General features: G+C 39.6%; 1 protein-coding gene across 1 annotated transcript; it reads left to right on the top strand.

Annotated features, from left to right (window-relative positions):
- LOC121507827 (polycomb group RING finger protein 2-like) lies at positions 1-13,818 on the top strand. The gene is made up of 9 exons (XM_041784167.1): positions 1-142; positions 753-880; positions 4,456-4,552; positions 4,635-4,690; positions 4,776-4,905; positions 7,685-7,724; positions 7,863-7,961; positions 10,174-10,254; positions 12,613-13,818. The coding sequence occupies exons 2-9, from the start codon at positions 763-765 to the stop codon at positions 12,991-12,993; spliced, it is 1,002 nt and encodes a 333-aa protein (XP_041640101.1). The 5' UTR covers positions 1-142; positions 753-762; the 3' UTR covers positions 12,994-13,818.
- Positions 13,819-14,259: the final 441 nt, after the last annotated feature.

Genomic DNA, 14,259 nt, shown 5'->3' with positions numbered 1-14,259 from the left:
ATATCACGTGATCCAAAATGGGCAGTCCTCTGACGGTGCTGAAAAAAAGCCATTTTCTGGCGCTGCTGCAAATTCTGTCCATGTCCAAATAATTTAGCTGGATCCTCGCTGGGAGGAGAAGGAAACTTTGATGTCCAGTCAGGTAGGAACGAACCATCGGTGATGTTTTTTAGCGGGCTGATCGCTCCTCTGTTCGCGGAGGCGCACACAAAGTGCACGGTGTCACATTTTGAGTCTCTCTTGTTCGCCTCCTCATACAGCCCTGTCAGTGAATTTAAGATGGCTGCTTTGTGTACCAGTGTGATTTTCTGAGCCTATGCTCCCCCTCACTGATGGGGATCTCCGTGGATGTGTTGGGTCGTGGTGGCCGGTCGTAGTGGCGGAGCTCCGGGGAAAAGCTCTTTGTTGTTCCGCTGGTCGAGGAGCGGATGTACAAGATGAGGCCACACAAGAGATTCATTAGTGAGCTGCTGTGTACCACCACACAGCCTGCTCTTAGCTGCACACAGCCTGCTCTCCTCTCCTTATTTACCGCTACTACATGAACATGTCCAGCTGTTTTCACTCTGTCGTCGCTCCTAGTTTTGCTTTCATAGCCTGCTGTCCCGGACGAGGACGAGCTGCAGACATTGTCTGAGGGAGCCAATCACTGACCATATAGGAAAGAAAGCTAGAATAGTAGCTCATTATTTACATCTGTGCCCTTCTTTGTAACAAGAACCTATCGTGTTTTTCTCTGTTCCCACTTGCAGATCTGTCCAGATGGATAAAATGCAGCCAAACCGGATTAAAATCACAGATCTGAATCCACACCTCACATGTCCACTTTGCGCTGGGTACCTAATTGATGCTACAACCATCGTAGAGTGCCTGCACTCCTGTAAGTCCCTCACATGAAAGCAGCTCCTCACATGCATGCAGTGTTTCTATTAACCCCCAGTTTAGCATTAGCATAGACCTTACAACAGTTTGCATATTCAACAGAGCTCCTACTCATGTTGTGGTTGAAGGGAGGCGAGCATGATGTCATGAATCATGTTGTGGCCTACAGGGAGGACACATCTGTGGGCACAGTATGATGCATGAGAAACAGTGATTAAATTGAAGTTTATAACCTTTAATGATGTGACTAATCCACCTCCATGTTACTGCGGAGGCTGGTGATGTATCCATTGGACTTTTGATGGGCATCAGACTGTGTCTTAGCCCTGGGAAATATTGACCAAATATCTATATATCTTTTAGCTGAATTACTAACTACTAAATATCTCAATATTTTAAAGAAATAATTAAAAACCTTGATTCACTTAAGATTGTAGTAAAAATCGAATCATATTGATACTCCTTTAATACCACAACAACCAAAATAAAAGTCCTAGACACCCAGTATCAGGAGTTTTTTGTAAGCTTTAATGTTCAAAAATTGCAGATAAACTCCCACTCGTTGTCTAAATTATACAAAAGCAGTGGAAATACTTGGGTGCATTGAGGTTGACAACCTTTGTACACTATTAAAAAACAGTGGTGCTCAACTGGTCTAGCCATAGAACCTGCACCATCACCACCTTAATGTGAAATCCCAAACCAAAATTCCAAAAATGTTTAACCACTAAAATTCATTTAATGAAAAATATGGTAGTTTTTGACCTAGATGGAGCAAAATGTTTAACTGAAGAAAGAGACCAGAGAGAACTTTGAGAGGACATGCATGCAAACTTCACTATGTTTTGTCCTAGGTTTTAGTCGTTTAAGATCTCAAGAATTAAAGACATTATTTAGGGAAAAGAAGCTCTCTCCAAAATATTTCTGTTCAAGAGACAAGTCAAAATGTGACTGGCAAAACAGAGCAGTAAAATATATGAAAACATACTGTATCTGCTGGGAACTTCTGTACATCCCAGGCCCAGTGTAAACAGCTCCGTCACCCACTTTTGGGTCCCGACCAACCAGTTGGAGTATCACTGCTCTAAAATACTGTTTCATGATGATCAAATCTTTTTAAATGTATGATAGTATCAAAAAAGCTTGTTTGTCTGTCATTTTTGATCAAAACTGATCGCACTGTCGTAATTACACAATTTTGTTGGCAACATTTGGAAAAGTTTGAGCAAAAGTTTCGACAGCGCTACCCTCTTTGTATCCAATTTAGAAAATCTGCACTTGCAATATTTGATAATTAAAAACAAAAAAATGACCCAATGTTGGTTGGTGTAGAATTTTTATTTTTTGTTGCCATAGTATGAAACAAGTATTGTTAAAGGAGAACAGTCCACTACTGAGCTGTCTGATCCTGGAGTGACCTGGCTGACGCGCCTAGGCTTCAGGTTGCCAACATCTTTACCTGAGGGTGTGTTTGAGTTTTATGCTGCAAATTATCCAGGCAGTGATGTGCTTAAAACAAGTTCATTTTATTAATCTTGCAAAGGCGATGACGTAAACAATTTGGCATAAACCATAATGGCAAACAACGATAACTTTAAAGGTGAAACACAACTCGCGCTCTTGCTGTCAAAAACCCTTATCCCTCCCAGGATCACACACCTGACCCAGACATACAATCCCTAGTATTTATAACTAAGCCACAGTCATGCAGCAACACGCGTTGACCAAACAAAAAATTACACTTGAAATACAACTAAATACCATGAATTTTGGCTCTTACAAGTATCATTGTCTTTTTTTTTTACCAATAATATTAATGCTGCTTAGTTAAATAGATTAGTAAAATTATAACTCCCCTTTTAGATTTGGCATTCACAATAGATTATCTCAGAGCCAATGAGCATATTAGTGTTCGCGGTCCTTACTGGATATTATCTTTTTGCTGAGAATTGGGCCTGGCGTCTGTTCTTTAAACTAACATCGATATAAATTATATCGAACAACAAAATTACACTGTCTTAATCTATATGTGGTTAAAAATGTATTGATATGCATGCATTTAGAAAGTATTCAGAGTCCCTTCACTTTATTCAGTTTTGTTATGTTGCAGCTTGATGCTATGGTAAAAGAAAGTTTTTTATTTCATGAATGTACTCTCGTACCCCATCTTGTCAAAGTGAAAGTAAAATTTTAGTTTTTCTTTTTTAAATTTATGTAAATTAAAAAATTGAAATATCACATTGACATATTCAGACCCTTTTTAAATATACTTGAAATTTAGCTCAGGTTCCTCCCATTTCTCTGGATCATTGCGGAGATGTTACTACACCTAGATTGGAGTCCATCTGGTGTAAATTAAACTGATGGGACATGATTTGGAAAGGCACATCTCTCACAGCTGAATGCATATCAGTGCATAAACCAAGTCATGGGGTCAAAGTAACTTCCTGCAGAGCTCAGAGAAAGGATTGTTAGAATGCACAGATCTGTAGAATGATTTAAAAAATGTCTGCTGCACTGAATGGTTGATCACAGTGGTATATAGTGGCCTCCATAATTTTCACAGAAGACACTGGCACAACCAGGACTCTTCCAAGAGATGGTCACCTGGCCAAACTGATCAGTTGGGGAAGAAGGGCCCAAGGTGACCAAGAACCCTCTATGATATGGGCTTATGGCAGAGTGGCTACATGGAAGCCTCTCCTCAGTGCAAAACATATGAAAGCCTGCCCGGAGTTTGCAGATAACTCCACTTCAAAGCCAAATTTAACTGAATTTTGCAACAATCCTGTCTGTGAGCCCAGCTCCTTTGACCTCATGGCTTGGTTTTTGTTCTGACATGCATGTCAGCTGTGAGGGCCTCTTTGGAGAGGTGTGCGCCTTTCCAAATCATGTCCAATCAATTTACACTGTCAGTTTCACTTTATTAAAAGTTGAACTAAAAATTATATAAAGGGGAATATAGGGGATTGAACAACTTCTTTCTGCAGGAGCTAAAATTTAAAGAAATATTAAACAATGTATCAATGACTTTCTTGAACTGAATGATACAGGAGAAATTAATAAGGAGCAAAATCTTTGATAATATATGAAATCAACCTCCTGTGGTAATCAGTAAAATGGTGGCATATCGCCATCTGCTGTAGTGTAGGGGGACATGCTCCTATTAGTAAATTCTCTATGTATGTGAACTGGGATAAGGAGAGTAGTCCAGTTAAATTACCTCACTGAGCCGCTAACATAACTGACTTTACTGTAGATATAGACATACTCACTGCTGACCAAATCTGCATTTAAAGCAACACTATGCTCCTACCACTAGGTCTCTCATTAAACTGAATTGCAGATCTTGATAATAAAATTATGACTTTGTCTGTAAATTATAAATCACATGAACTTGTCAAAATTAAGTCAGAAAAAAATGTTCCAGTGCCTCTTATTTCCCATATTAAAATAAATATATCAGCTTATATTTTAACCATATTTTATGTGTTCATGAATAAATCAGTTCTACTGTTAAAGTATCAGCTGTGCAGTGTTTAAGCATCTATTTTTGCCCCTTTTTCTCCTCAGTTTGTAAAACTTGCATTGTTGCCTTCCTGGAGACGAATAAGTTCTGCCCTCGATGTGACGTCCAGGTTCATAAGACATGTCCACAGCTCAGCATTAGGTCAGTGGTGTTTAAAGTCAGTTATATTTTAAAACACCATTGCAATGAGCTTAACAAAGCAATCTTTTCCTTTCTTTTCTAGAGCCGATAAAACTCTACAAGATATTGTATATAAGCTTGTTCCGGGGTTATTCAAAGGTAAGACTGTAGTTTTTTTGCCTTAAATTCTCGTTTATTGATGACTTTCTTTACTCATGATTCGTTGCTGTTTTGCTTTACTCAGATGAAATGAAGCGGAGGCGGGACTTCTATGCAGAGAATCGTGTGTTGGAACCAGGGGAAGTGGTGGAGACATTTAACATAGCAGAGGATGAAATCATCAGTCTGTCCATACAGTTCTACGAAAGGAGCAAGTGAGTCAGCCATTGATCTTTTTTTTTTTTTTTTTTTTTTTAAATTAAAACGGCAGTGAGGATTCTTCATGTTGGGTCTGGTAACTGAAAGTTGCTGCTAAGATTAAAGGGTAAAAAATGTAATGCAATTATCTAGTCAGGCACAAAGCAAACTACAAAGTAGAGCACGTTAGACTTGATTTAGATTAACCATTTACTGCTCTTTAAGGTTGTCGTGATACTAGAATTTGAAACTACAACATGATACTAATAACTTGAAAATATAATGGTAATGGACTTTTGATTGTGTAGCACTTTTCTATTCATCTGACTACACAAAGTGCCTTTTGCATCCCCAACTCCACATCCACACACTGATGAAGAAGGCTGCTAGGTAGAATTGCCATCAGTTTTAACTAATCCCATTCAAATGCATGCAAATGCATACATTTACACATCATCGTTGCAGCAGTGAGAGCAAATTGGGATTGTATGTCCAAAGGATACATCAATGTGTGACTGCAGGAGCTGGGCATTAACCCTCCAACCGTCCAGTTGAAAAACTACCAACTCTGTCTATTGAGCCACAGTTACTCCAAGCTTAAAGCAGTCTACTATTCCCAGACAGTCTACCATTGAAATTCTAACCCAGCCCGACCTTGCTTGGCTCCCAATATTGGATGAAATCACAAGATCAGGCTGTATACATGACATGTGCGATGTAAACTACAAACATTATGACACCTGAGGAGGTTACTATAATGCTAACACTGAACTAAAATAATATTACCATCAATAATCAGTCATCTTTTCGTTGTTTCTACAACGTTCTCTCCTTACACGGATATAATGTTTCTGTTGTTTTGGTTTAATTAGTGACAGCGTTCTCTGTATGCATTACAGCAGCAGATGAAAACAAAGTCCTCACAAATGCTTCTTTGATTAGTTTGTCATTCTAATGTAAAAAAATATACTCATCAAATCAGAATCAGCTTTATGGGCCTAGTATGCTTATGCAACAGGAAATTTGACTCAAGTTGTCTTTGCTTCCAATAGAAAGAAATTAAACATTAAATATTAAAAACAAGTAAAAACTGAAAAACGTATAAAAATCAAGAATTAAATTTGTACAAGCTCTTGTTTTGTACTGTATTGTATTGATAAAAAAATATAGAATATGGATGTGGGCAGATTTAGGTGAGGTAGATACAGTGCATTCTGGAAGTATTCAGACCCCTTTACTTTTTCAGTTTTCTTATGTTGCAGCATGAAGCTAGAGCCAAAAAATAATATTTTCATTAATCTACTCTCAGTACCCCATTGTGACAAAGTGAAAACAGAATCTAAATATTTTTGCAAATAAATATCAAATTTACATAAGTATTTAAACCTTTTGCAACAACACTTGAAATTTAGCTCAGGCTTCTCCCATTTCTCTGGATCTTTGCTGAGATGTTTCTACACCTTGTTGTCATTTCTGTGCAGCTTCCACTGTTTGCTTTGGTTCATTGTCTTGTGGAAAATAAATCTTCTCCCGATTCATAGTTTTCTTGCAGGCTGAATAAGACTTTCCTCCAGGATTTTTCTAATTTTTTGCCATATTCATTTTACTCTCTACATTTGCAAGCCTTCCAGGGCCAGCTGCTGAGAAGCATCCCCACAGCATGATGCTGACACTACTGTGCTTAACAGTAGTGATGGTGTGTTTGTCGTGACTTCCACCAAACATAGCATCTTGTCTGATGGCCAAAAATCACCATTTTGGTCTCACCAGGCCAAATAACTTTCTTCCTCTTGACCATGGAGTCTCCTAGATGCCTTTTGGTTAACTCTAGTTTTAGTCTGGATTTAATGAGTTTTCTTCAATATGTCATTCTCCCACAAAGCTTTGAGCGGTGAAGAACTTGGCAACAGTCATCTGCAGAGTCTCTCCCATCTCAGCTGCTGAAGCGTGTAACTCCTTAAGTGTAGTTATAGGTGTCTTGGTGGCTTTTCTTCTTCTTGCAGGGCCACTCAGTATGTGAGGATGGCCTGATTTAGGCAGATTTACACATTTGCCATATTCCTTCCATGTGATGATGGATTTAACTGAACTCTGTGGGATGTTCAGTGCCTAAGATTTTTTTTTATCCATCCCCTGACTTATACTTTTCAATAACCTTTTCTCTGAGTTGCTTTGAGTGTCCTTTTGTCTTCATGGTGTAATGGCAGCCAGGAATACTGATCAACCACCTTCCAGACACAGGTGTTTTTATACTACAGTCACTTGAGACATTCAGTACACTCAGAGGATGCCCATTTCACCAGTTGTGAAATTTATAATTGGATCAGTTGAAGCTCTGCTGAATTAGGCCAGTCACTTTAAGGGGGGGAATATTTATACAATCACATCTTTTACATTGCATAATTTTATTTAATTGACATCACTTTGCATAAATCTGTTTTCACTTTGACATTAAAGAGTCTTGTTTTTTAATCAAAAAGCCAAATTGTGTTGACCATGATTGATTTATAAAATTGATAAAATGAAACGTCAAAGGGGTGAATACTTTTCATAGGTACTGCATATTTGCCAGTTTTTCCTTTTAGTTGACACTTCTTTTACCTGAGTCTTCTTAGCTTTAATTTCCGGAGTAGAAAGGCTAAAATCTAAAAGTAAGGCTCACATTAAAACAAATCAATGAAATCCATGTAAAAACTCCTAAAGGTTCCTCTCCTACCTGCACTATGCTTCTCTAGACATTCTTTTTAACCTGTGAGATTTATTTTCTGACGCTTTCTGTTTTGTGTTTTCTTGCAGAAATAATGAGATGCAGCGTTCAGAGATGGAAGGAGACAAGGTAAAGACTGGTTTTAGAATGAAAGAAAGGTTGTGCGCAGCAGTAGCTAAAGCTCACACACAGTCCGTGTTAAATGCAGTTTTTTGGTCCTCACTCTGGATTTATGTGTCTCCTTTTTGCTCTCATCTTTGTTCTCAGTCCAACGGTAAACGCTTCCTGCAGTGCCCAGCAGCCATGTCTGTCATGCACTTAGCAAAGTTCCTCCGAAGCAAGATGGATATTCCCAACAACTATCGGGTAAACAGACTCTCCTTCCATTTAACTCTGTGTCAAACCTCAGGGATAAGGAACAATAGTGTGTTTGCCTGGTGTAAAAGGATTTCTGACTCTGAAGTAGGGCTGAACAATACTTGGAAGTACTGAAATTATTATACCAGATAAAAGCAATGTCTTTTTATGTTAGCTGTTGAAATCTTAAAATACTAAATACTGTAACACAGTTCTTCATATCTTTACAATTGTGTTATTTGTTCCTCATTATATATATATATTTTAGCAATATAATAATAAGCCCTATTCTAAATAAAATTGTAGGTGTGGGTCATGTAAAGTTACATGGATTTGTCACCCCTTTAAAACAGCTTTGGCGTAAACAACATGGAGCCCTGCCAGACCAATAACCATGCCACTATGAAAGCAGGAATGCACACATCCATCAGTTTAACATCAGTGTCGCCCCTTTTAACAAACATCAGCCGCAGGCAAATAATGTGGGCAGGAACTGATGTCAGTAGCAGATGTTTATCTGTTATGTCGGATAGATTTAATGTTGACATTTAGCACAGCTAGTAGCTGCCACAGAAGAGGTTTATTATCAGGAACAAGTGTCCTGCTGGACAAACACTGATAGGTTTTTACAGTCAAACATGTTGGTTACATTTGGTGCATCTCTAATTCAAAGTCACTGTAATCACCTTTCTTTGTTATTCTGATGCTTATTTTGAACTTTAGCACATCATCTCGAGCTTGTCTTGAACTAAATGCATTGGTTGCGTCCACGTGGTTGGCTGTTTAGATATTTATTGTAACAACCACAGCTATTCCTAAAAGTGGCTATGGAGTGTATATGAGGTATCACATCTCAGCATGGTAACTACAGCAAAGAGGTCAAAACAGACATGCCCAGTCTGAGGATCATTGTAGGAAAACCTAAACATTAAAGCTGCACAAATGTTTTATTATAGAACAGGATCAGATACCATATGTGAAAGGAATACGATTTATTAATCTGATGCCTCAGATAGACCGATCCATATATCTGTGGCATAGGATATCTAGGTATATCTGGGATAGCTCAAATAGAAAGTGTTTGGGGAAGGGCAAGACTTTCAAAAAAAATTCTCAGGAGATGATTGGACGAACTTTCTGTCTGTCACATTCAGAATGAGCCAATCAGAGCAACAAGGCAAACTGAGCTCCAGAAGCAACCTGAGCTTAGCAGACAGCTGCTGCTGCAGTTTATGAACAGTGATGCTTGAAGGAGCTTAGAATTCATGCTGAAACCTATCAGGATGTGAAAAGATATCTCCTCTGCTGAGAAAAGCATTCAGTTGGGCTCTTCGCTCTTGTTTTAACAAATAAATCTGGCCCAGCTCCGATAAAACTACTCCTAAGCTAAAGCTGCATCCAAGCTGCTTGCTAACCTTGCGGCAGCCAAATTTAACCCCTGACCCTTAAATATCCTGCCATATACCCACTAAACTCTGCCCGTAACTATTGCAAACTCATGCCGAAGCAGATTGGGGAAGATGGAATACACCTTCTCTGTCATGAAGAGCTTTCAGTGCTGTACTTTGCTCTTTATTTAGTAGAGAATGCTGTTCAGGTCTGATAAAACTGCTGCTATACTATAGCTACATCAGAGCTAAATGCCACACTAAGGGCAGCCATTGCTATCGGCTTCCAGTACAACTAAACCACACCTGTAGCTACCACCTGATTCTCCTCAAACCAAGCTGATTGGTTAGGTCCATCCTCAGACCCGGCACAACCGTTTTCTGCCTGATGACAGATATGGAATCTGGCAGATCCATCGGCTTTGAAATGTTAAATTTTGGTCTAAAATCTATCAAATCTTCATGTTGATATTCAATAACTTGAGAGTGTAGTTTCCATGACACTGATGTAAAATCCTGTCAGCTCCTGGTTCTTGTTTTTTTTCATTCTACCCTGATTCATAAACAAGTTACAGTTGTTTTGTTTGCCCTAGAACGGGTCAAGCCCACCTTTGTACAAACGTCATAATGATTTAGTTATTTCAGTGTTCTTTTGACTCATTCACTGTTATTGATTTAATTTAAAACCTGAGTTGACACAGCAGCATGGACACCACTTGAGTACCTGGCACCTTTGGTCTGTTCTTGCTAGCTAACACCTGGTTAGTTGAGTCATGCATTACCATAAGTCAGTTTTGCTGGTCGCATTAACGGCTGTCTTGATTGTATCATAGGTGGAGGTGTTGTACGGAGACGAGCCATTGAAGGACTACTACACACTAATGGATATCGCTTACTTCTATGAGTGGAGACGGGTAAGTGACAGCATGGACTCATGACCCAGTATTCTGAATAATCAGTGGGGTTTATTTTGGCTCAACAGTGGACACTGAAACGATGTAGAAAGGTAAATACTTGTATGTACAAAAATATTTAAATAGTGGGGACGGTAAGGGTAAATAAATGATTGCCCTTTTTTGTGTGAACACATAAACTTCATGCCACCCTGCTGAGGTCTGGGCCTTTGTTGGGTACCTGAATTCTGAATCCACCCCTACACCTGCAGGCGCTTACTTGGGTCCAAAGCAGGATAGTGGGCTCTGTTGGTATCGAGACGCTGGCATCGCAAGACATTTTTACTGGGGTGGCCTATCCATGGCAGTGACTTATTTAGAGGTGGCAGATTCAAGAAGAATAACATGTCAGAATTCACAATTTCAAATACTTACTAATTCAAATATACCAATGCAAAGGAAACTACAAGCAGCCTATCACACAAGATTGATTTAACTGTAAAGACCTTTGCGTACCAAGTCAGTTTTTTTTTTCTTCGAACTTTTTTTACATTAAAAAAATGAAAATTGATTTCATGTTCTAGTCATGTCTGCACACTAACACTAAAACTTTAGACCGGGGGTGTCAAGCTTCTAGCCCACGGGCCACTTTCAGCCCGCCAGCAGGTGTCATCCCGCTATGTGTGTGGATATCAATACATAGCAGATAAAGGCAGAAGTTCTTTTTCACAACCATGAAACAGACTGAATTTAAAAGTTGCCCTCTATCTCTCCAACGTGACAAAAGGCTATGTTGCACGAGCTGGTGCTGAATGAAGATCTCTGTAAGGATGATGGATCCAGTGTCTTTTTAAAGAGTGACAGAGCCACAGACTCATCCTCACGGCTTATTTTCTTCATAGTACGAAACAATTCGCCTCGTTATACAAATTTTGGCAGTGAATACAAGTAAAACACAACATTCTCGATGTGCAAAGTTCGAGTGCGTGACATTTTTTTGATCATGGATCTGGAAAAAAGGTATCTGAAAATAGCTGATTCAATGTGCAAAGACCTTAAGCCTCTAACGCAGCACAGAGCCAATCATTAGGGATGTAAGGGTGTCAAAATCTCACAGTATGATTACACCTCGATAACAAGTTCACAGTACGGTGTCTATTGCAGTATCAAAAAAAGGCAAACAAAAATTGACGTCAGTATTTATTAAAGAACAGTTTCACTCTGAGTATTACAATATGTGCAAAAAAGTGCCATGAGTGTGTAATATGCTCAAAAATATTAACTTATACTTCGCTCCAGCATGTTTACTAACTGTCTGAAACCGTTCTTATCCACCACTGAAAACAGCTGTAGGTCTTTAACAATATATACATGATACACCTTTTGATCTGTTGAGCTCTCGTACTGTTGTGGTGAAGTGGGATTGTGAATGCTTCCTTAAGTCTTTTGGCCAGGCCAAGTCCAAGTGGCCCCTCGTGTCATTGGTATTGTAGTCCAGCAGTGTCTGCATATTGTTGTTTGTTTGTCCGTCGCCTTTTCTCCTTTCTTATTTCTTGATACAGGGAAACCAGAATGCTTCCTCGTGTCAGATTTTAAATCACTGGAGCTCTCAAAATCTCAAAAATTGTGTCCCTCAGTTTTCCCTGCCACTTGTAGCACCCACCATCTTAGCACTTTTAGATCAAACCATGGTCAAAACCGTTGAATGCCCTTGGCTGTATTGAGACGCTTCTGTCATTGCAATACCGCATGGCCATGGCCACCCCTGGCAGGTTGTCATCTCAAATTAATGATACAGAAAACACTGCCTTAGTAGATAAACACTGATGTCTTTTCATGAGAAAATAAAATAAAGATTCTGATGCAGGCTGTCGTTGCTGTGCAATGCACTTTGGGTAGGATATAAAAATTTTGCATTGTTCTTCTTTGCATATCTGTCTGATTGTTCTCACCTCAATCTATACAGCAGTAAATTCTTCCTTTTTACAAAAAGTGCACTAGAGGTAGGGTTAAAGAGGCTCTTCGAATGGGACTGCAGAAGAAAGATGCAGGGTGCATGATTTTTTTTTTTTAAATCTTCTCAAACTAAAAATCTAGTGTGTTTTTGATACATATGAATGATACTAGTATTACTACGATAAGGTTGGTGTTTTATTAAGTAGACCAATTCCTGTCTGATATGAATGGGAGAATCTTTTCCTACACTGTCACAAAATCAACTAATTGCTGGTCCTGGGTTCTTCATAGGATTTGTTCACAATAAGCACCAGTCTTTAAATTTAACAGTCATAGACCAAAAACCCTGACTGAAAGCATATTAAACTATTAAAAATGATCTTTAATGCATAGTCTCACTGACATGTCTTTACCTCTGTGCAGACTGGGCCTATTCCCCTGCAGTATCTGGTCAAACCCAACCGCAAGCGCAGAAGGCAGTCTCAGTCGGCTGCCCAGGGCCACTCTGACGGTGTCAACACCAGCCCAACGTCAGAGAGTGATTCCCAGAGCGACAAAGTCCACAGTCCTGCTGCAGCCCAGCCACCCAGAGCCTCCTCTCAGTCCAGCCCTGCGTCCCACAACCCCTCCTCCACCATCCAAAGCTCCAACGGTCCCACTGTGCCCAACAAAACTCAGCGACACACACTCGCCTCCAAACAGGGCGCCAACACCCGCAAGGTGACTGTCAACGGCACAAGCTCCGGGGCCAGCAAAGAGGAGGCGAGGGGTGGCGACAAAAGTGGGGCGCCACCGACAACCTAACCTGCATACAAGGCTACAGGGAGGACAGTGTTTGAATTGCTCCCTTTGTTATTTCTATGAGCTCCAGACATTGTCCCTCTGGACAAACAGGAGGCCGATTACTGTCATCACCTTTCAGCAGGAACGACTGGAAAGTGCAGCCAAATAGACACTTGTGTGTATGTGCGTGTGTGCGCGTGTGTTAATGTGTGTTAGACTAGAACGATGCACACATACAAACTGTACAGTATGTAACAAATGTGAGCATGTGTGCATACATATGTATAAACTTATCTTTTATACAAGATATTGTAATCGTTTTGTATTGTATATGCAGTGGGTCTGTTTCATTTCATAGTTCAGCAGCAGCAGCAGCATTATGCTTCATTAAAGCTTGACAAGAAGCTGAAGGTGCTGCAGTGTGCGTCCCTGCAGGAGGTCGATGTAAAGAAAAAAAGAAGCTAATCCTTGCCTTTGAACAGTCATGTTAATAACTGCTGTATAAGTGTCCAGTATAAGCAACCGCTCATCAGGTTACCCAGGTACATTACATTTAACTGTCAATGCACTTTGTTAAAGTCAGACCACGCATCCCAAACCATCAAGTATTTTTCAACAGGAGAAGCGTTTCACATTTTCAGATTTCCAAGCACTACCATGTCACGTCAGCAGAACACTTTCGTTCTCTTGTCGCAGTCAAAGAACTCAAAAGGGATTTGGATATTTGGCCATGTTTGTTGTAGTTCCATACAGATCAACATTCCTTTTGTTTCTTTTCAACAAAAAATGCTACTTTTTTATCAGCCATATGTGCATGTTTTAGGTCAATAAAATGTTTACTTACTAGGTTTTTCTGACCTGAGTGTCCTGTTTATAATTCCCCAATTTCAAGTGCACTAAGAACCACACCATTAACAGGAAGAAGTTCGACAATTATTCATTAATTCTGTCTGAACAGCAGTTCTAAATTATGGTAAAGTCCTTGCCACCAATTTGAGACCTTATAAGGGGTCAGCTGTAGCTCTTGGGCATGGTGAACCCCTTAGTCTACAGATAAGAGGAAAGAAAAGAATGGAGAGAAGAGAGTGGGAAGAAGGGGAGGAGAGGGTGAAGTTTGAATTTTGTGAATGCTGAAGGAGCTGCAGTTGAGTAGTCTTGCTCCTAAAACATCACTAGATAGAATCATTTAAAGCTTCCCGTTAGAAGATGACTACACTATATGGACAAAAGTATTAAGTCGCCTGACCATTGTACCAACAGGGACTGAAATGCCATTGTATTCAAACG

This window comes from Cheilinus undulatus, linkage group 4 (genome assembly GCF_018320785.1).
Source record: "Cheilinus undulatus linkage group 4, ASM1832078v1, whole genome shotgun sequence".
Classification (NCBI taxonomy): domain Eukaryota; kingdom Metazoa; phylum Chordata; class Actinopteri; order Labriformes; family Labridae; genus Cheilinus; species Cheilinus undulatus.
The sequence above is the reverse complement of the archived record's forward strand: the minus strand, read 5'-3'. Positions and strand labels throughout refer to the sequence as shown.